The sequence below is a fragment of the Periophthalmus magnuspinnatus genome, chromosome 5, assembly GCF_009829125.3.
Source record: "Periophthalmus magnuspinnatus isolate fPerMag1 chromosome 5, fPerMag1.2.pri, whole genome shotgun sequence".
NCBI classification, from domain to species: Eukaryota; Metazoa; Chordata; class Actinopteri; order Gobiiformes; family Gobiidae; genus Periophthalmus; species Periophthalmus magnuspinnatus.
Genome location: NC_047130.1, coordinates 23,320,116 through 23,340,034, shown reverse-complemented (window position 1 = coordinate 23,340,034; position 19,919 = coordinate 23,320,116). Strand labels below are relative to the sequence as shown.

The window sequence follows — 19,919 nt, the reverse complement described above, 5'->3', positions numbered from 1 at the left end:
CAAGTCACAATATGCAATTTTCTGGCATTTTCAATACATTTTCTTTGTCACTGATGGAGGGGTCGAGTGTGGAAGGGTCCATTTAGTCTCCTTCTGTCTCTTCGGATTAATTGTTGTGGGACATTGAGAAGCAGCAGGAAGATGATGCAATAAAGGCTAGAAAATTTGTACAATTGTATGTTTATTTTTCATTTGATAGAGACACAGAGTGCATTAGAGGGCAGGCTTTTTCAGGCTTTTTAACTGCCAATCCCTAAAATCAACCAGTACCAATGCAAAGACTGAAATAGCATTTATGTCCTTTAAAACACAGTTCAAATAGATCAACTAATATTCATCAGATCAGCCAGTAAGTATCTTATTGGATCATTTTATAGCCCTAACCAGGGTAATGACTGACCCGATATCTTGGAATCAATTTGTGATCCACCTATTTTTTTCTGGACCAGAGCCAATACCAGTATCAGTGTATCCCTACATTAAATAAATGTATTGAAACTATCAGCATTTTACAGTGGCTGAGTGGCTAGCACAGCAAAAGAAGATTCCCGGTTCAATCCCCAGGCCTTTCTCTGCAGAGTTTACATGTTCTCCCTATGTCTGGGTGAGTTTCCTCCAGACACTCTGCACCATAAGTAAAAATCCTCCAGCTAAGGTAGTCCTGACCAAACCTAGCAACAAGAACACGGAGATGGGTCCCCGAGCTCTGCGCTGCTCATTCCTCCTGAGGAAAAGCCCCAGTGGCACTGAAGGATGGTCAAATGCAGAGGACAAATATCCCTACGGGGACAAAGTGTACCTTAACCTTTCAGTTCTGGTGGTCATTTAAAATTTAGGCTCTTAAGTATCAACATTTATTTGGCAAATCAATGAAAATAGGTCACTGAAACGACTGGAAATCAATACACCATACTTTACCCAATAAGCACAATTTCTAGGGTCTTGGTTTTCTGACTATGTACTGATACAATTTCAAAACCTTAAGCCCAGAGGTAAGATCCAAACATGAGAGGTACCAATAGATTAGACATTATTATAAATGGCAAAATATTATTCGATCAGGTGTGCGGTGGTAATGGTTGTGTTTATTATGAGGATGAGTAATCCTCTGTGTTAACTTAGATGTTACTGTTTGATTAAGGCCTAAATGAGGAACTAAAGTGTGGGATCACAGAGCAGATGGCAGATTTGCATTTCAGATTCGGGGTTGTTTCAGAACGATCACATGTCCTGAGCCATGCCAAACACATGCCAAATTATGTACAATGAATGAAATATTGGATTTAGGGCTTTATTAGCATGACTCAGTCTAAATATGGATTTACCAGGAACAGGTGAAGCATTAAAATAGGTTGTCACATTGAAATTGGTAGTAGATTAATAAAAATGTGTAAGGCATATGGGGTAACCAGCCTGTGTGGATTCAGTACACATGGGGATTATTTTTGGGTACATCATGTTATGGTTAATTGGTTAGGTAACAAGAAGTGAGGAGGTGATGGGATTGAATCAGGGGTAAAACCTACGTCTAATCTATGTCCATTGCAAATTATAAATTACACCATTGTAATCTTTTCCGTGATGATGCCATATTATATAAAGATTTTTTCATAGTCACTACATAATCTTAACAATAATGAAAAGCACATGTTTTTTTCCTTTGGGGATTTTTTTTTTGTTTTAGTTACTTTAGCCCGGTAGCAACAAATGAGGAGGTTATTGGAGGGCATTTGGGGTAAAACATATATATATATAAATATAACCTATAATCTTAACAATAATGAAATACATATCTTAGTACAACATACATTTATGAACTAAAAGTAATAACAAGTGAATAGATTTGTCCTCTATACCCTTCTGTACATACACGTGCCGTATGTTTCTGTTCTCACTTCGGTGCGATGTGGAAACATTGTAAATCAGGCCCAAATTAAGCCATAGGCAGCTGTAGCTAACTTTTACTTTCTTCATGGCGTGAGGCACATTAACCTTATCCCCATTGTTTTGAACCAACAAAGAGCCATCTGCACAGCAACCAGCTCTGGCCTAGGGACCTGCTCACTGGGGGGCTCACCGAAATCTATGGGGGGAGGGCTCGGCCTGCTGCTGAGGGGAGAGGAATACAACCAGGAGGGAATAATAGGCCCGGATTTAAAGGGCCTCCGTCAGCTGTACTTAAGCTTTGTACTCAAGTAAAAGTGTGTGGCCTAATACTCATTTACAAAGTGAAATGCACGTTACTGATTGGTTGTTTCCATGTTCTACAGTGTGATGTCAGATGGGCAGGTGCCAGTATTTATGAACTGTTCAGTAATTAGTTTTTGTTGTACCTTTGTCTGTTTGCTCTTATTATGTTTATAGTCGGTCAATATGATTATGCATATAGTCTTTCCTTTGTCTAAATGTCATTTAAATTTTTGTTTCTAAAGTGTAAAAGAAGATAGTTTAAGGCATTTTTTCCCTAACTCCCAGGTTGTGGTGTTGTCATATAAATAAAAGTACTGTTATATTATGGCTCTTCTTAACCCCCAATAGCTGGATTAAATGTGTACATATTGATGTTAAATTGCATTTTTGAAGCTGACACCAACTGTCTGGACCTCTGGGACAGACCCGGTGCCCTTTGACATCAGCTGTTGTATAAATCATTCAAATTCAGAGCTCCCTCAGCCGAGCAGGTGGGAGGAGTACTGATCCAAGTGCACTGCAAAATGGAAAGAAATGCTTCAAGTAATCAAGAGGTGCAAACAGAAATCACAAGTACATCATAGTAAGTAAGTAAATTGCACAGGGCTGTGTGAAATTCAGTGATCTCTAATTGGCAATGATCAGCTAGGACCTTTTTAATTGAAATGGCAGCCAATCCTTTGTCAGTAGAAGTGTGTGGTTTGTTCAGACTTGACAATTTTGCTTTTAATAACATTTATTAAAAGTCTTTATGTTCAAGCCTTTATTTTTTTTAAAACAAAATGAAATCAAATAAAAAACTTGAGCTCAATCAATCTGAATAAAAAAGTCATATTTTTTGCCAAAGTGCCCTGCCCTATCTGTTTTTTTTTTTTTGTTTTTTTTTGTTACCAGTTAATTTAAATTACAGCACGTTTTTCATGACTAATAATGCATCAACTGTCTATAGACCAGACCAAATGCCTTTTTTGTCAGCATTAATCACTCAATGACAGGCCTGTACTTGAACAGTTTTGGAATGAGTTGTGTAGCTAGTTACATATATTACGTGGCGTTTTACATAGCATTTTTCATTCACTATCCACGCTTTGTTGTCAAATACATGGCAAATTGCAATCTAAAATAACGTAGTATTTGTAATTGTTTATTTCCACATCTGGAAATATGAATAGGCCTGGTTTTGATGGGGCTTCTATCAGCTGAGTAACCTCTAAAAGCTTGCACACAAAGCCAGTATAGAGCTCTCTAGTGCTGCTACAAGTGCAGATGGGAACTGCAGCCTAATCAGTCATGAGTACATTTCCCTGCCTTCAGTGAGAGGAGCAAGCTAATGTTTAACTCTGAGTGGGCTCTCCATGCACAAACAAGCAACGCTACCAAGGCATCAGTTATAAAGGTGCCATCTAGATATTTGTGCCATCTAAATTGTAAAATATATATATAAATAAATAAATAAATAATAGCTGTAATCCCTGCTATGATTCTGCACTGTACAAAAACAAGGTCACAAGAAATCATGTTTAAACAGTGACCTATAATTAAGTGGGTAAATCTATGGTGTCTGTTGCAATGAAAAAGGCATCAGGTGTAAAGATGCATCTATGAACATTTATGCCATCTGAATCATACGAAATATTAGCACTATACAAAAACAAGGTCATAAGCAATCATGTTACAATGGTGCCCTATAATTGGCCTAATTGGTCCATCAAGCCTTCCACAGGTAAAACTACAGTGTCTGTCGCGATCATAAATGCATAAATAGTTTAATTTCCTAATAAAGCTGGCAATAACGCAATCTTCTTTTTATTTATTTCAATTGGACATCTCCAAATGAACAATATGTCAACGGGTAATCATATAAACAAGGTTGATACCCCAAAGGACTATGCCCTTTCTTGCATAGCTGAGAAAAAGTGTTAGCTGCTGTTGACATTCTTGTGTAGCGCATTTTATCATTCAATCTGCCGTGTTTTTGGATGGGAAGCTGCACAAGTACACCTCAAATAACTGAAATGAAACTGGTTGATAAAAAAGTTAATAAAAATGGTTAACAAATGAATCTTAAATGTAGTAATATGAAGTAATAAGTGGTTCATGTCGAATAGGCCTTGAAATCACACTAATTTCACATGTAATTTGTTAATGTCTTGGTTTACTGTAGTCAATAACCTCTTAAAAATCTGGTAACATATCATATTTATGTATATGTATATATTGGAGCCGTGTGAATTAGGACAGAATGGTGTCAGGGCCATCTCTAAAAATCACAAATATTTCACAGGTAGAAAACCACAGTCAGGATTGCTTAGCAACAGCAGTGAAAATGTCTTGGAGTCTGTGTGTCAATGGTGTGACTGAGTGCAGTGCCATCTAGCGGGGATAGAGGTTATATCATTCTGGATTTGAGCAAAAAGAGTACAGACTTTGTTGTAATTAGCTTGAAAGTAGATAGTAGAACGCTTTGGGATTTGGCTAATAGGATTCAATTCTGCTGCTGACTAAATGAACAGACCTATTATGGCTCATTTATGTTTAAGTAGTTAACAACAAATTACATTGCATACAACTATTAATGAGACCATCAGTGCAACAGTAGTAGACAGAGCAAATTGAACACGTATAGATGAGGGTGGCAAAGAGAAGAAGCAACATATTTGTGAATTCAATAGCAATTGCTTGGTGATGATGGTAGTTCTTCAAGTATGTCATTGTAGGCAATAAAAAAGAGAGGAATTGTTAACAAAATATAAAGAAAACAAAATAAATGTCATATGTCAAACCTAAGCATGTTTTTGTTGTTTGCAAGGCTTATAAAACCTCTATAATTAACCAAGATGCATCCTAATGTTATTAAACCTTTAATCATAAATCCATGGCTATAATTCAAAAACGCATCCTGTGTGCTGATTGGCTCATGAACAAGGGTTGCTAGGAGACAGCTCTGATGTAGGTGGGGTTTGAAATGTCTATGCTTTGACGGAGAGGGAGAGGAGAGAGGAGGGTGGGAGGGAGGAGACAGACTGGCTGGGGAAATACCTGGCACTAATCCCAAATAAATAAATGGAACGTAAAGACAGGACATGGGTATTTTCTGTGTCTGGCCACTCCACAAGATAACATACAGTAAACCACCACAAGCAGGCAGACCTATCAACAAGGAGAGGACTGCACTGGTGGGAAACAATGTAATCATAATGAGGAACTAGACATAGGGACACGGTGTTCTCTTAATTCTCTCCAAGTATAACTTCAGTCACCCACTAGTGTTAAGTTTTAGTAACAAGACTAGTTCGGAAGTGGTGGTTTTGTTGTAGTAAATGCAGGAGCTGTACTGATAATAGTGCTGTTGTTGTTGTGCTGGTGGTAGTAGCAGTTGCAGTAGTTTTTGTAGTAGTAGTAGGGGTGGCAGTTGTTGTAAATAGTAATACATTTAGTAGTAGTTGCAGTAGATTGGTTGTCAAAGTAGCAGTGGTAGTTAAAGTTGAAGTAACATTTTGAGTTTAGTTTCTGAATTGTAACACACAGCAGTGGCTACTATCATAATAAAGTATTTACATATTAAACATGAAGTAACAATAGTGGTATAGAATGTACAGCAGTGCAGCTACACCAAGTAACAATATAGTTTTGCAGTGGCCTATATAATAAGTCCAAGGTGAAGTTACACATTTTTTTTTTAACAAATAGGATTAAATTTCAGTGTTAACAGAAATAATAGTGTGTAATTTTAGTAATTGGCTGCAGTATGTTATTAGTCTTAGTTTTTGTGCCAATCATAGGCCTACTAATGTGCATCTATAGGGTAAGAAACTCTGTACTTTAGGGATTGAGTAAGCGAGCTACTGACTGTAAAAAAAAACAAAACCTTGGCAGGTCTGTGTAAACATTGCCTGTAGTTACATGTTCGAAATACCCTTGGAACAGTATGCACACTCTCTAAGAACAAGATTAGTTTTGAAACCTCTAATGGTATAGCCTTTGGGGCAAGTAGCAGTAATCGTTTCAATATTTATTCAAGTAATTAAAGTACAAATGTATACTTTTGTATTTGTTATTAAAACATGTACACGTATAGACTGCCATATGAGGTAGTGGTAAGAGTAGTAAAAACAACTGTAGTAGCTGTAGTATAAAAGCAGTAGTAGAAATAATAGTTGTAAAAGCTAATGCCGCACTCATTAAAAAATAATTTAGCCTTCAGCTGAGCAATAAGAGGAAATTGAGTATTGGTGGTTTTCATATTCTGGCATGTGATGACGTCATTTTCTCTTGCCCCCATCTGAGACTGTTTTCCTTGATTGGTTGCACTGTACTTTCTGTTGAAATATCCAAAAGTTAAATTCACAAATGTTGAAGTTGATCATTTCTATAAGCAACTGGGCCCTATAACTCAATGTATTACAACAAAAATCTGCATTTTATCAAGATCAATTTGACCTACCCCATTTGTATTAAATATTATTGCTCTATACAGTGTTATGATGCCATCTGAAACTCAGCAATTGTGAGTGCCTCTGGTTCTACTTCACAACTCCTACTACTGCTACTACTAGATATTACTCCCACTTATAATTACCAACTCCACTAAAGCTATTGCCCACTTGACTGCTAGTGCTAAATAATACAGGGCATGTAGCCAGCAATATGTTTACATGCACACCAGAAATCTCATCATTATGTGGTTTCTGGAGGGATCAGATTATTGAAATATCATACAGTTTCATCTGATTTCTTTCAGATTGTTCACACCTGAGTAGGAAAATTATGCAAAAAAAAGGGCAAACTTACAAAGACCAAAATGAAAGATAAAAAGAGAGAGATTTAAGAGCTTGGAGTGTTTATTACAGTGGGCTACGTTTTTTTGAATTTTAAGTACTACTCTTCCCATCACTGCTTTTTGTAATTGTCACATTACTAAACCTAATTATTTTTTTATTTATAGACAAAATTTCCTTTATTATTTCCCCTATAGCTCTTGTACACACCATCTTCACATGTGTATGATTGTGTGTAAATACTACATGTGGGGTTGCGTGTATGTGAAAAGCCTGAAGTCAGTAAAATGTGTAAAATGATCTTTGTGTGAACAGAAGGTGAAGAGGACACAGTGGGCTGGAGGTCCGACCAGGAGGTGGGCCCATAGCAGAAGAACTGGTGCAGTCCCTCTCTTTCTCTCTCTTTTAATCACTTTCTCCTTTTTCTTACCTTCCTTCATCTCTCTTTCTCCTCTTCTTCTCTCACTTTCCATCTCTTTTGTCTTTTTTTTCCTCACTCTCCTTTATTCCTCTCTCTCCTGCTCTTTCTCTTTGTCGGTCAATCTTTTTTTTACTATTACCTCCCTTCCATCACGCTCTCTCTTTCTCTTTTTCTCTCGCTCTCTTTCTTATTCTCTCGGTCAAACCTCCCCATTCCCTTCTCATCTCTTTTTCGCTCTCCCTCTCTTTAACCCTGTCTCCTTTCATACTCTCCCTCCTCTCTTTCTCTCTCATGTGTTCCCTCTCCCTTCATCTCCCCTCTCCTCCCAATTCTCTCTTTCTCCCTCTCTCTCACGTGCACTGTTTTCACTTCCTCTCTTTATCCTTGTCTCCTCTCCTACTCTCTCTCTTTGCCATGTCTCATTCCCCATTTTCTTTCTCTCTCATGATCCCTCATTCCTCCCTCTGCCTCTCTTCTCTTCCTATATCTCTCTCATGCTCTTCTCCCACTTTCTTTATCCTTGTATCCTCTCTCTCATTCTCTCTCTCATGTGCTCCCTCTCTCCTCCTTCCTCCCTCTTCCCCTCACATGCACCCCCGCCCCCGTCTCTCTCTTTTCTCTCATGCGTTCCCTCGCTCTCCCCCTTCCTCTCTCTCTGCAGGCAGTGAGGAGGGCTCTTTGTAAGGAGCAGGAAATGAGGTTTGTGTTGTGATTAAAGCAGGTTTCTATGGGGATGCAGTGGGCCGTGTGCAAAGGGTGAATTTGCTGGGAGGAGGAGGGGTGATAGGAGGAGGGAGGAGAGGAGAGAGGGAGAGAGAGAGTTGAATTTCAAAGAAAACCCAACCTCCATCTCATCTCTCCCTCCACTCCCCCCAGAACCACACACTCCCTTTATCTCCATAATCTGTGTTCATAGCCTCGCAGTTAAGAATGAAAGAAGGATAAGTTCAAAACCAACAGTGTCTGGCTGGATGGTCATCAATTTTAGTGTAACATATTTGCTTTCTTTAATTCAGTCTCCCGTTTGTAGGTGCCATTTTGAGGACTTTTGACCATTCAAAAGATAGATTTTGTTTAGAATTTTTAATTGCTATGACAACAGTGGTAATTTTTCATCATTCTTAAACCTGTGCATAGCTCATTAGAAAAATACTGAGTAGGCTTATGATGCAGAGAACTGTTTAATATTAAGTTTGTCAGAAAAATACTTTTATTTTACTAGTTTCCCTCATTAAATGTCATAATATTGTTCTTAGTTTGAAATGTCATTATAAATATGTATATTGTATGAAAATATATGTCTTTTCCATAATGTTTCTGTAGTAATTGCTATAGTAGTGGTAGTACTAGTGGTAGTGGTAGTAAATCCAGTAGTCTCGTGGGAATAATATATGCTGTAGTCATATTAGAAAGGTAGCCATGGCAGCTGTGATGTCACATATAGTATGGGTGGATACACTACATTTGTGGTTCAGTTGTGAAAATATACTATGCAAATCCAGATCATGGTATGCCCTGCTACGTAAAATTGACACATCCTACGAAGCTCCTGGCCTGAGATAACCCATCAGGAACATGGGGGTGATTACAATGCATTTTTGTTTCGGTAAAGATTTAACAATAACCATCTTAGCACATGTGATCAAACAGGAAAAACAGACTATAGACACACAGTATGTCATTTCCAGACTGACATGTAGACTCATCATTCAAATTACTGGTTGAACTTGTTTGTCAATTTGCTGTTTAGCCTGAAGTGTATTTGGCCTAATGGTTAAAGTGCATGATCTCCAATTTCCTTTATTTCCTTGAAAAAATAAAGCCAAATAAAGCATGCCTCAAACTGTGCTTGTTATTCCCACAAACTCTTATATATATATAGTGCTTTTTATTGAAGGCAAGGCAAGGCAAGTGTATCCGAAGTAATTCAAAGCACTTTACAGAATAAGAAAGACATTAAAATCACAGTGCAAACACATCAAAAAGTAATCATCATAAAATGTACTTTAAAAGAGAAGATGCAGAATAAAAACCTTTCAGTCATATACACAGCAAAGCAGAACTGTTTTGAATCTGGATTTAAACATTGTCAATGTGACTCACATCTTCCAGGTTTTAGCTGCATAAAACTGACTCCCCATATTCAGCCCGTTTACTTAGTGTATTATTTTTGTGGTTTTACATTTGTAGTTGTAAAGTTGTAGAACAGTTTTAGTAGTAACAAATGATTGTAGCAACAGCACAATCCTCAAGAAAAGCAACTGTGTTTTCTCTGTTTTCAATCTATAGTAGTAAAGGTATGTAAAAAATATCCAGTCAGATATCTTGTCATAATCCACGTGCAATTAGTCTGGCTGTGCTGTTCAAAAAAATTTCTCAAGATCTTCAGAGCAAATACCACAGCTGACAATGGTGATAGTTTTATTAATTAAAAAAGACTTATAGTTGCAAAGCCATTGTCAAACCCATGTCCAAGGTGTGAAGAGAAATGCAGATATGCTATAAAAATACAACATGGACAATAGTATCAATACTGATCCAAACTCCTTGTATTGTAAAATGGAATACTTTATCTATTAGACTTATTATTCTAGTTCACTGTAGTTACAGTGCTCTTACACATGAAAAGTGGCATCAGTTTGCCCTTTGAATTCCAAATATAGAAACATGCTTTGTTAATTGTCCCAGACAGCTGAGGATAGAATATTAAAATATACCTCCTAAAATTAGTTCCCCATCCTGACTTTCTCTTTTGTGTAGAGGAAATACAGAGCAAGTCCAGGATGTTTGGACAAGATGACTTTTGGACCATTTCAAGTCCAAGTTTGTTCAAAGTTCAAAAAGGTGAGTTGAAACGAAACATGTCCAATGTTTCAGATGTGAATGGCCACTTTAATAGCCCAAAATGACAAAACATGATTATAAATAATGCATCTTAAATTTGAACATTTCTTAAGCAGTCTGTAAAGTATTGTTATTTCAAAAGTAAATACAACCAAATACATGTAACAAAAATCATTAAATCTAAATACAAATATTTAAAGGTGAACTATATGACTTTTATGACGGTCCTCCACTTGTTTGTCTCCACGGAGATGTTATTGCTTTGTTGGGAATGTTCCACAGAATGGCATTAAAACATAAACCTCTTCATAGAGACAAATGGGTGACACCCCCAGACCAACAGGTCAAATCTCTGAATGATTTTTCTTCTTTTCTTTTATTTTGGAATAATAAAACGGCCATGAAGAAAGTTTAAATAGACCAGAAAGTTTATATTGTTATTAGGTAGGCTTGAGATGAATGCTATTAGTGTTCTAGTTCTCATTTGCTACTATTAAACTTATTGAACTAATATCCAGTAGCCACCACTCTTATTTTTGTCTTAGATTAATTCCCACAATAACACTATAATGCCACAGGACAAAAGCAAAGTTACACAAGACATTAGATAACATGAATTCAAAGTCATACCCAAAGTCCAAACTACATGAGGCATCTAGAAAGAACACCACTTGTTTCCATCGCCCCCTACTCCACTGCAACACACGCAACTCATTTAGCAGAGCATTGTTCATTGTTCATTGTGAGCAGTGCTTCCATATGCATTCATTACAAACTCAATGTAAATAGATGCCTTGTTAAATGCTTCTATGCTGCACGGGTTCAGTTCAAATTGTTAACATAACTTTCTCATATCTGGAATTGTTTGAGGAGAACCTGTTAAATGTATAAAATGGCTTACTCTTACTCACATGATTCGCTTTCATACTTCATCTGAAATTCTCATTATGCAATAGTCAATTCATTTACTCACAATTTCTCGAACTTGCTACTATGTGACAGTGTTTTGCATTGAATTAGAATGATAAAAAACTGTATATTTTTTCCGGAAAACAATATTGAAAGTCATTTTTATTGGACAAAATAAAATTGTATATAATGATGATTGATCAGTGCAGGAAAAAAACAAAACAAAACATTGCGATAAGTTTTTTTTGTCATATCTCCCAGTTATACAATCCAGGCCAGTTTTAGTTTTGGCAGGCTTTAAACGCAATATCTTCAAAGACTCAAAGTAACCATATTGAAAGCAGTTATTTTAATTCACTTATTTTAGGAAACATATTCACTAGGCTTGGATCCAATAATTGTTGCCAGAATCTCCTCTTGAGTCCAGGCATGCAAATTTTGAATTACAAAAGCATGTGCTGCCCCCCACCTTTCCCTTTGAGAATTGCACTTAACACAGAGTGAAGCACAGCCAGCGACAGAGGCTTGCACAGGGAGCAGACTGTCTATAGTCAAAGCCAGATGGTGAGTCGCACTTCAAAAGGACAGCTGCCTACCAGACACACTCAAGAATCTTTATGGTCCCAAACATAATTACCAACAACTACAAGTAAACCACGCCAAGATATAAAGGGAAATTTGTGAATGGAAGATTGTAAAAAAAGGTGACATGGATTTTACAGTGTTTCCACCTTGTAACAATTTAACTGAGGCATTGAGCAAAGGAAAAGATGGCCTATAAAAATTTACTTTTCTCAGCATCATACTTTACTAATCAAAGAGGAAACATGCATTATTTTTGTCTCAGATATACATATATAGAATCTCAGGAAACTCAATATTTGTTCTTAAGTTACTTCTGTATGTTGAATATGTCTCTTCATACATGCTAATATATTTTTACATAATATCTTTTCAGGAGCTCAGTCACACGGGAGGAGCTCAGAGTAGAGCCGCTGCTCCTACACGTTGAGAGGAACCAGTTGAGGTGGCTCGGGCATCTGCTCAGGATGCCTCCTGGATGCCTCCCTAGGGAGGTGTTCTGGGCATGTCCCACCGGGAGGAGGCCCCGGGGAAGACCCAGATGAGATGCTGGAGGACGTGTCCGGGGTGAGGGAAGTTTGGGAGTCCCTGCTTAGACTGCTGCCCCCGCGACCCGGCCCCGGATAAGCGGAAGAAAATGGATGGGTGGATGGATGGATGGATAATATCTTTTCATGTATTTGTTTAGTTGTTTAATAATAATACATTTTATTTGTTAGGCGCCTTTCAAGGCTCTCTGTTTAGCATTTTACAATAATCTCAAATGGCCAAAATAAAGAAATAAAACCAAAATGATCTGACCAGAAATCAGACCAGTTTGTAGTAACTTATATAATGGACCTTTACATGATAGCACATGTCAAGCTTTTGGGGATAAAATTGTATTGTTTTGTTCAAAGGGCATGAACTATATGTAACAATGGCTATATGTAACATCAGCAACATCAACAACATATTTTCTTGATGCAAAAGTAATAATTAAGTAATAAGTAATAATTTCTAAATCACCATCATTTCTCCCTAAACATTTGTGTCATTTTTGTGTTGGTCGTTTGGTTGGAGAGAGTGTAATGACAGACTAGGATCACAGTGGGGGTCCTCCAGTGAATGCTGTCGGCTGCTGCTCTGCAAACTGGTCTTGGAGCTTTTTCTTGCCATTTGTCCAGGTGAAGTGTCTTTTTGCTTGACCTAAAAGATTAATTAAATATATATTAGAATGGGATATTTGTATGTGAGCTCTGAATCTGTCAAAATAATCACTAACCGTTGTGTTTGATCCTAAATACGGTTATGGACTCTTATTTACTTACTACAATACAATACTATAAAGAATTTTTCAATGCTGGTTTGTTCATTTAATTTGCAGATGTACGGGAATAGCCTACACCTGACACCATGTGGTTATGGGGTTCTGAGTTATAAAGTTAACTTAAAGGTGCACTAACACAATCCTTGCTGTATAAAGCAAGACTTGATATATAGGCCTACCTCATTTATAATTCTTCTACGCAGTTCTCCTTTGGACAGCGGCCTTTCCTCATCTTCAGCAATGTTAAGCTCTTCTGTGTAGTTGACACTGCAGTGTATAAAAGGTAATTAGTCTGACATAGTTTTCAACATATAAGACAGACAGAAAATGCACCTGTTGATGGTAGACTGAGCAGCATCCACCTCTTCCAGCAGTACTGGATTCTGGCCAAGAAGAAATTTAGCCAAGTCTTTGGGATTGCAATCTTTTTCAAGGTCCTGAAGTTAAACACAACATTGACAAAAAGAAGCAGTCTTTTAGTGTTTTATTTAGGCATTCTGATGTAGCCTATTAATTTCAAAAAGAGTTTTAAAATTGTCTACATAAATAAATAGCATTGTCCAACCTCTGCTCACTCATCCTTTAACCATAACGACGCATCGATGCGGAACTAATGTTCCAAATTTTTGTTTCTTCCCGGAGCGGTTAAAACAACGGTCTTCATTACACTCGGGGTAAACAGGAGCAGCGCAAGCTGCTGCTGCCACTCAACCCAGAGCGATGCTTTGGTTCATGAACGTCCTAAACGTCGAAGAGGAAACTTTAAACCGCAGCAAACCTCTACAAAACGTAAAACACCCCGGTAAGTTGATTGAAGCTGTCCAAAATATAAATTTTGTAAATAGTTAATACCAAATTCAGTTTTTAAAGCTCTGGTTTGCGTGTGAATTCTGTGGGTTCTGATTTAGTTCTTGCCTTATTTGAGTAAAGTTAAAGTGTAAAAGTAGGCCTACTACTCAGCTTTAACTCAGTTAAGTTAGATTATTGATAAATGTAAACTATGTACACAAAACCTTATTGGGTAGGCCAAGTATGGAACTTCGTATTAATTAATGTATGATTTATTATTAAATTCTTTGGTTACTTCTTACATGCTTAGTTCTAATTATTTTTGTTAGAAATACTAAGATCTTATTTAAATGTAACCTACAAGGTTGAAATGAAATGCTATGGTCAAATGCCTAATTTGACAATTCGAAGTTATAGCGAATACCTTAGAAATGGGTTAAAATTAGTTTTAAAGTTAGTTTTAAAATGCATTGCTTATACATGTTCATGCATATTAACCATAGCTTTTTGTGTTGTGCCTGTTTTGAGGTTTTCACATGTCCATCAATGCTCAATGACCAGTGAAGAACTGGAGCTGCTAAAGACTGGTGAAGTATTCCCAGTAACAGGCTTCAAGAAAAAAGACAGCTGCAGTCAAGATGGCTGACGCCCTCGTGCTTGTGCAACTAAAGGCCAACAGAAATACAGCCAAGCGCCAGTTCTCCCGTCTGGCCAACAATGTGCAAAGAATGTACACGGTGATGTCCGAAGAGGAACTCAAAGACAGTTTTAAAACACTAACAATAGAAGCCAATAAAGTTTTTGAAGCCAATGACGATGTGGAAGACCAGTATGCTGCAGAATCACAACTAGAGGGAGGCACGCTTACAGAGGAGCAGAGGGCAGATTTGGAGAAGACAAAAAGTGAGTGTGAAAATAGACTAGATGAACTGAAAGGGATAATTCTGACAACTCTCTGGGCTAAATATGGAGAAGAGGAGTTAAAAATGGTAGTAGAAACAGCAGAGTCAGAGGCAGTGCGAGTTGGAGCTATTGAACCCAATGAAGATGAAGAAGGCTATGATTTCATGGTAAAGCACCTGGGGATGCTGGTCGGAAGAGCCAAAACTCTCCACACACAGTGGAAGAGCTGGGCCCCTTCTACAGACCAGAAGGACCTACAGTCTCGTGTGAGTGATCTGGAACGAGCACTTCTGAAGGTAACTGCTAGAAAAGTGCAGTTCATTCAAGTCAGGGTCAAAGACAGACTGAACCCGACCACCTTTGACTTCAGTGCAACACCAGCCATAAAACTGAACACATCCTTACTTCCCAAGTTTCTTGGCAGCAAATGTGACTTCTACCACTGGAAGAAGGACTGGGAAGAACAGCAGGAACAAGGAGCAAGAGAAGTTAAAAAACACCAACTACTCAACAGCATAGATGACAGAACAGTAAGAGATCTTCGCTTGTCAACCTGTACCAGTGCCAATGACATTTTCAGAGTTCTTCATAATCACTTTGGCAACAAGACCTGTGTGAATGAAGAGACTTCTAAACCAAGGCATGATTCAACACAAAATGGAACCACAGTGTCATCCAGTCTTTCCCCAGGTTGTGTCATCTGCGGGGATAACAAGCATAGTAAACGACTGTATTTCTGCAAACGATTCCAAGGACTCAAAATATCAGAGAAGAAAGATGCTGTAAGAAAATTGGGGGCATGTATAAAGTGCCTCGATATCCACAGTGAGCATGACAATTGCAAAGAAGAATTTTTCTGTAATCGAACAGAATGCAGCAAAAGCAAAGAGCATCACTTCCTGCTGTGTCCCAGACCTGTTCCAAAGACCAGGGTCAGTGCAGTTGGAGGTGACAGTAATAAGAGTTACACAGAAGCCCAGAAAGAGTTTGTTAAAAAACTCCCTTCAGGACGTGCCAAAGAAAACAACCATGTTTTTAGCAACTCCATGACCAAAACCTCCAATGCAACAAGCAACCAGTCTGCTGGAGAATGGTTTGGAGGAGTTTCCCGTGAAAATGATGCTGCTCGAGGTAACGGCCAACGATGGGTAAAAGATTGGCAAGCTCACCGACCTGGCGCCAGATACAAATCATATAACTCACAGTCCAGCCAAAAACCTCAACCTCAAAAGTGAAGACATCATATTTATGGACCATGTTGTTGGAGGTGAATCCCAGGCTAATACAAAGTGCTTCTACCTCCTGAGAATCCAGGTCTATGCCTAAAATGGTGCATTCAAACTATTGCTGTTAATCTGCTACAGAAGTGACAAAAAACCCACAGTGGACTATATTCTGTCTTTGAATGAAATGCTAAAATATATAGCAAAAACCTGTGGACTGAGGGATCACACTTGCCAAAAATATTGCAAAGAGTTGTGGTTAAAACAAATATGATTAAAACTACATTTGATGAAGAATGTTTGCTAAAATATAAAATACTGAAAGTTTGACTTGACTATAATACGTTATGGTAAGACTGAAGAACTGTTGTGAGTTTAAAAATAATTTTGGGTTAATGCTGGTTGAAAAACCTTACCCTTGTTACATTTACCTTGCCCGTAAATGGGCAAGGCAATAAAAACGTCAATAAAAACAAAAAAACTAAGATTAAGTCTGATCATTGGAGTGAATTATTGTATTTTCCAAATCAGGGCTATAGTTTGTGTAGCCTAGTAGAAGGAAATTGGTTCCCAAACACTATTTTACATGATTATATGAAATGCTTAAATTGTATCGAGCATAATAACATACATACTACTGTTTAGCCAAAATTACAGCAATGAAATGCATTTACTACTTCTATATATTCTATACTCTTTTATACTATAATATGATGTGACCAATTGCCTTTCATGTAGAATATCTCCATTTTTACCTTGGACTGAAGATATGCCCGCATACTGAGCATCTCGTCGGTTTTCTGCTCAATCAGACTCAAACAGGCCATAATGTTATTGTCATTGATTCCACTTGAGCCCAAAATGTCTTCTATCATGGATTGGTCAAAGTTCAGTATAGTGAATATATTGTTGATCCCTGTAACAAGATACAAAAAAGCATGTATGGAAAGCATTTGGTTGCATTTTCAAATTTATTCAAAGAAGGAGATTACATAAACACAACAAACCTGTTTTAACAAGATCCAGTGTTTTCCTTTTGTTATCTGCTTTATTTTCATACTCTTCAGCTTGAGATAAAATGTCCTTTTGTTGGTTGTCAAGTTCTTGAACCAATATACTGTGATTCTGCTCCTGCAACAGGCCCTCCACTCTGAACTTCTCCATCTCCTCTTCAATCTAAAATAGCACAAATAATACATGAAATTTGAAGCCCCATTTTTTTTTTTCCTTCAATTTTTTTATTACCATTACCTGGTTGATCTGCTCCCTCAAAGCTTCAATTTCCTTGTTTTGCTCATTTACAAAATTAAAGAGTGCAAAGTTCCTCTCCTCACCTTGATAAGAGAAATTGACGGTTCATAATAATATAGCTCATAAAATAAGAAATATGAAACAATATACAAAGTACTAAACACAGTATTTACAATTTATTTAATAACCATTATCCTCTTATAACGTAAATAATAAGTGTTACTACCTTGAAGGAACTTTGCCACCATTACTTCCAGGTTGTCTTCGCCTGTGATCTTCTGAAGACTTTCAAACACTTCCTTCAGAGTCTCCTCTGACTCTTCCCCTAAAGAGTCCATCCTCCGCAGCTCTTTCACATCTGACACTGGAATCAAGTATTATTAATAAACAAAGGTTGACCATTTTAGGGGGAATTTGACCTGATTAGCAATGCATTATAGTGTTTAAAGATGTATCTTTTCCTGTGTGGTGTCCGCTACTATAAAGATATTATTGCTCTGCTTGAAATGTTCCACAGCATTGTACTAAGCTTAACAAATAATGCATTTATTGCTCTCTAGATATGGCATTTTTCGTTTTGCATGCCTCCATAGAGTGAAACATTACAGGCAAAGCGATACAGCGATCTCCATGGAGACAAGCCGGTGGTGGCCCCTCCATCATAGTTATCTTGGTTCACTGCCACTATCAGATGGCATCATACTTATTTTATCCAAGTATTTGATTAGCTAATTAGGCTGTTTTGATATAGTTTAATTGATCAATCCTACATCTTACCCTGTTTTTGGTCGCCATCGCTGGGACGGTCCTTGCACTTGGTTGTCATAAATGAATTGCACTTGTGGTCGTGTGAAATCTTCCTCTGCAGCTTCTCCATCTTGTTGTTGTACATAGCTAGATCTGTAATTCTCTTCTCTTTCATCAGGCTAATTTTAGCCTGGGCCTCCGCTCTGAAGTTTTTAATTTACATTTATATTTACATATATGTTGGTATTAATATTATTTTTCTTCAGGGCAGTTACCTTGCGTCATAAGCAGCTGTGGATTGGTCGACGGCTTCCCCAATCTTTTTGCGAACTTCTTGAAGCTCCTTAAAAAGAATTTCAAAAGGTAATGATACATTTCATTGATGAAACGTGACCGCAAAGAAAGAAAATCAGTGTAGTCACTTTAAGATTTCTAAGAGTCAAGAAAGTATTCAACAAAACATATTATTGTAGTAAAACAATAGCATTTGTGACAAAATCGTTTTTTGCTTGTATTATTACGCCAATGATTACCATTGCTATTACTAGTGCCTAGCAGCATATTGTTTCAGAAAGAATAGTGCAAGTAGCGAATAATCAAAGTGCAAGTTAAAAATGGTATGTTAGTGCTTGCCACACCGCACACCATAAACTAAGTTATGAGTGCACCGTGCGTCAGCTGTTTTAGTTTTGAGACTCTAAAGTAAATCTCTAAAAGGTTAGAATATTGCACTTATAGTTTAGATGCAAGTAAAAAATGTGTCATTATTTGTGCTGTGTGGTGCAGTAGTTCAGATAAATGCTTTTAATGTACAGAAAGATTCATAGCTCTGTTTTGTGGACTGTGTGTCATTACTTGTGAAGGACATATTCTAATGGATAATATGGGTGAGAATGCTGCAGTTTAACAATGTTACGAGAGGTAAGTAATAAAGTCTTTAAATGATTTTTGCCATTTCCTGAGTTTGTATCTTGCGCCTCTGTTTCCATCACTCTGCCTGCCCCTGATGCTCTGTTTTATTGGCTGTTGCTGTGGTGATGTTTTTGCGTCACACCTACCCGAAGTCGAGGAGAAGCAAATACTAAATCATACTAAATTTTCCTGTAGTGTGTGTGGAGGAGTAATCTATTTTCCAAACCTTAGTCAGTTTCTTCTTCCGCTGCTGGAAGCGGTCTCTTTCAATGAGCAGATGTTGGATATCCTCTCTCAGCTCCCTGTTCTTTGTCAGCTGTTCACTTAATCGAGTCGAAGCCTAGAAAGATAAATATTAGTAGTAAACTGGTAATGTCACACATGTCCATTGCTCTGTGGTTGTAAAGACTCACTCTGTCCAGTTTGTTCTCTAAAGTGCGGATGGCTTTCCGAGTTTGCCGAGCCTCAGTCTTGGGATTGTTTCCTCGGCTCACCTCTTCCCTCCTCGCCTCCTCTATTTTCAACTCTAAACCAGAAATCTGTACACAATAAAAGTGGTAGTATTGTAAAACAGACTACTTTTGGCAGTTTTAATGCTTTATTATTTATTGTTTATTGGGATTTTGAGTAAATCCTGGCCAGTATCACACAAACTGCACACTTCATCAGCTGTCTCTCAAAAGGGCCTTTGCTGGTTATATATTCTTTTTTTCTTTTTCTTTTCTTTTTTTTTTTTTGCTTTGTAATTGTAGTGTAATACCTGACTACTGCCACTAGAGGACAGACCCATCCCTTAAGTTTAGTTTCTCTTCATGTCCTCATTAACATATCCAGCCTTTACAGAATCTTAATGTATGCTAGTGTTACAGATGTTTGACACTTGTGGGTTGGCTCCTGCCCCTATCTAATGTGTGATCTGTGTGATGTTATTGTACTGTAAATTTAAAATCCAACAATAATAGTATTTTTGTAAGATTCGTCCTTAATTCAGTAAGTGTACCATTTATTTGTGACAGGGGCCATTATTGCACTGCATTGATACAACTACATCACAAACGTAT

At 37.6% G+C, this 19,919-nt stretch overlaps 3 protein-coding genes across 3 annotated transcripts in view; 1 reads left to right on the top strand and 2 right to left on the bottom strand.

Moving 5' to 3' along the window:
* The window catches only part of si:ch211-222l21.1 (prothymosin alpha), an 81,963-nt gene that overhangs the window by 11,442 nt on the left and 50,602 nt on the right, over positions 1-19,919 (bottom strand). The gene's annotated exons all lie outside the window — the stretch shown is intronic.
* Positions 12,745-19,919, bottom strand: part of odad1 (outer dynein arm docking complex subunit 1) — a 10,582-nt gene continuing 3,407 nt past the window's right edge. The window contains exons 4-14 of the mRNA XM_033967259.1: positions 19,272-19,397; positions 19,085-19,198; positions 18,222-18,289; positions 17,977-18,149; positions 17,426-17,563; positions 17,200-17,282; positions 16,956-17,124; positions 16,704-16,864; positions 13,367-13,470; positions 13,213-13,300; positions 12,745-12,912 (exon numbers count right to left, since the gene is read on the bottom strand). Of these exons, the coding sequence (XP_033823150.1) occupies positions 12,745-12,912; positions 13,213-13,300; positions 13,367-13,470; positions 16,704-16,864; positions 16,956-17,124; positions 17,200-17,282; positions 17,426-17,563; positions 17,977-18,149; positions 18,222-18,289; positions 19,085-19,198; positions 19,272-19,397 (1,392 nt within the window). The remainder of the gene's footprint in view (positions 12,913-13,212; positions 13,301-13,366; positions 13,471-16,703; positions 16,865-16,955; positions 17,125-17,199; positions 17,283-17,425; positions 17,564-17,976; positions 18,150-18,221; positions 18,290-19,084; positions 19,199-19,271; positions 19,398-19,919) is intronic.
* On the top strand, positions 13,681-16,304 carry LOC129456237 (uncharacterized). Its single transcript, XM_055221677.1, has 3 exons — positions 13,681-13,835; positions 14,351-15,985; positions 16,033-16,304. The coding sequence occupies exon 2, from the start codon at positions 14,461-14,463 to the stop codon at positions 15,958-15,960; it is 1,500 nt and encodes a 499-aa protein (XP_055077652.1). The 5' UTR covers positions 13,681-13,835; positions 14,351-14,460; the 3' UTR covers positions 15,961-15,985; positions 16,033-16,304.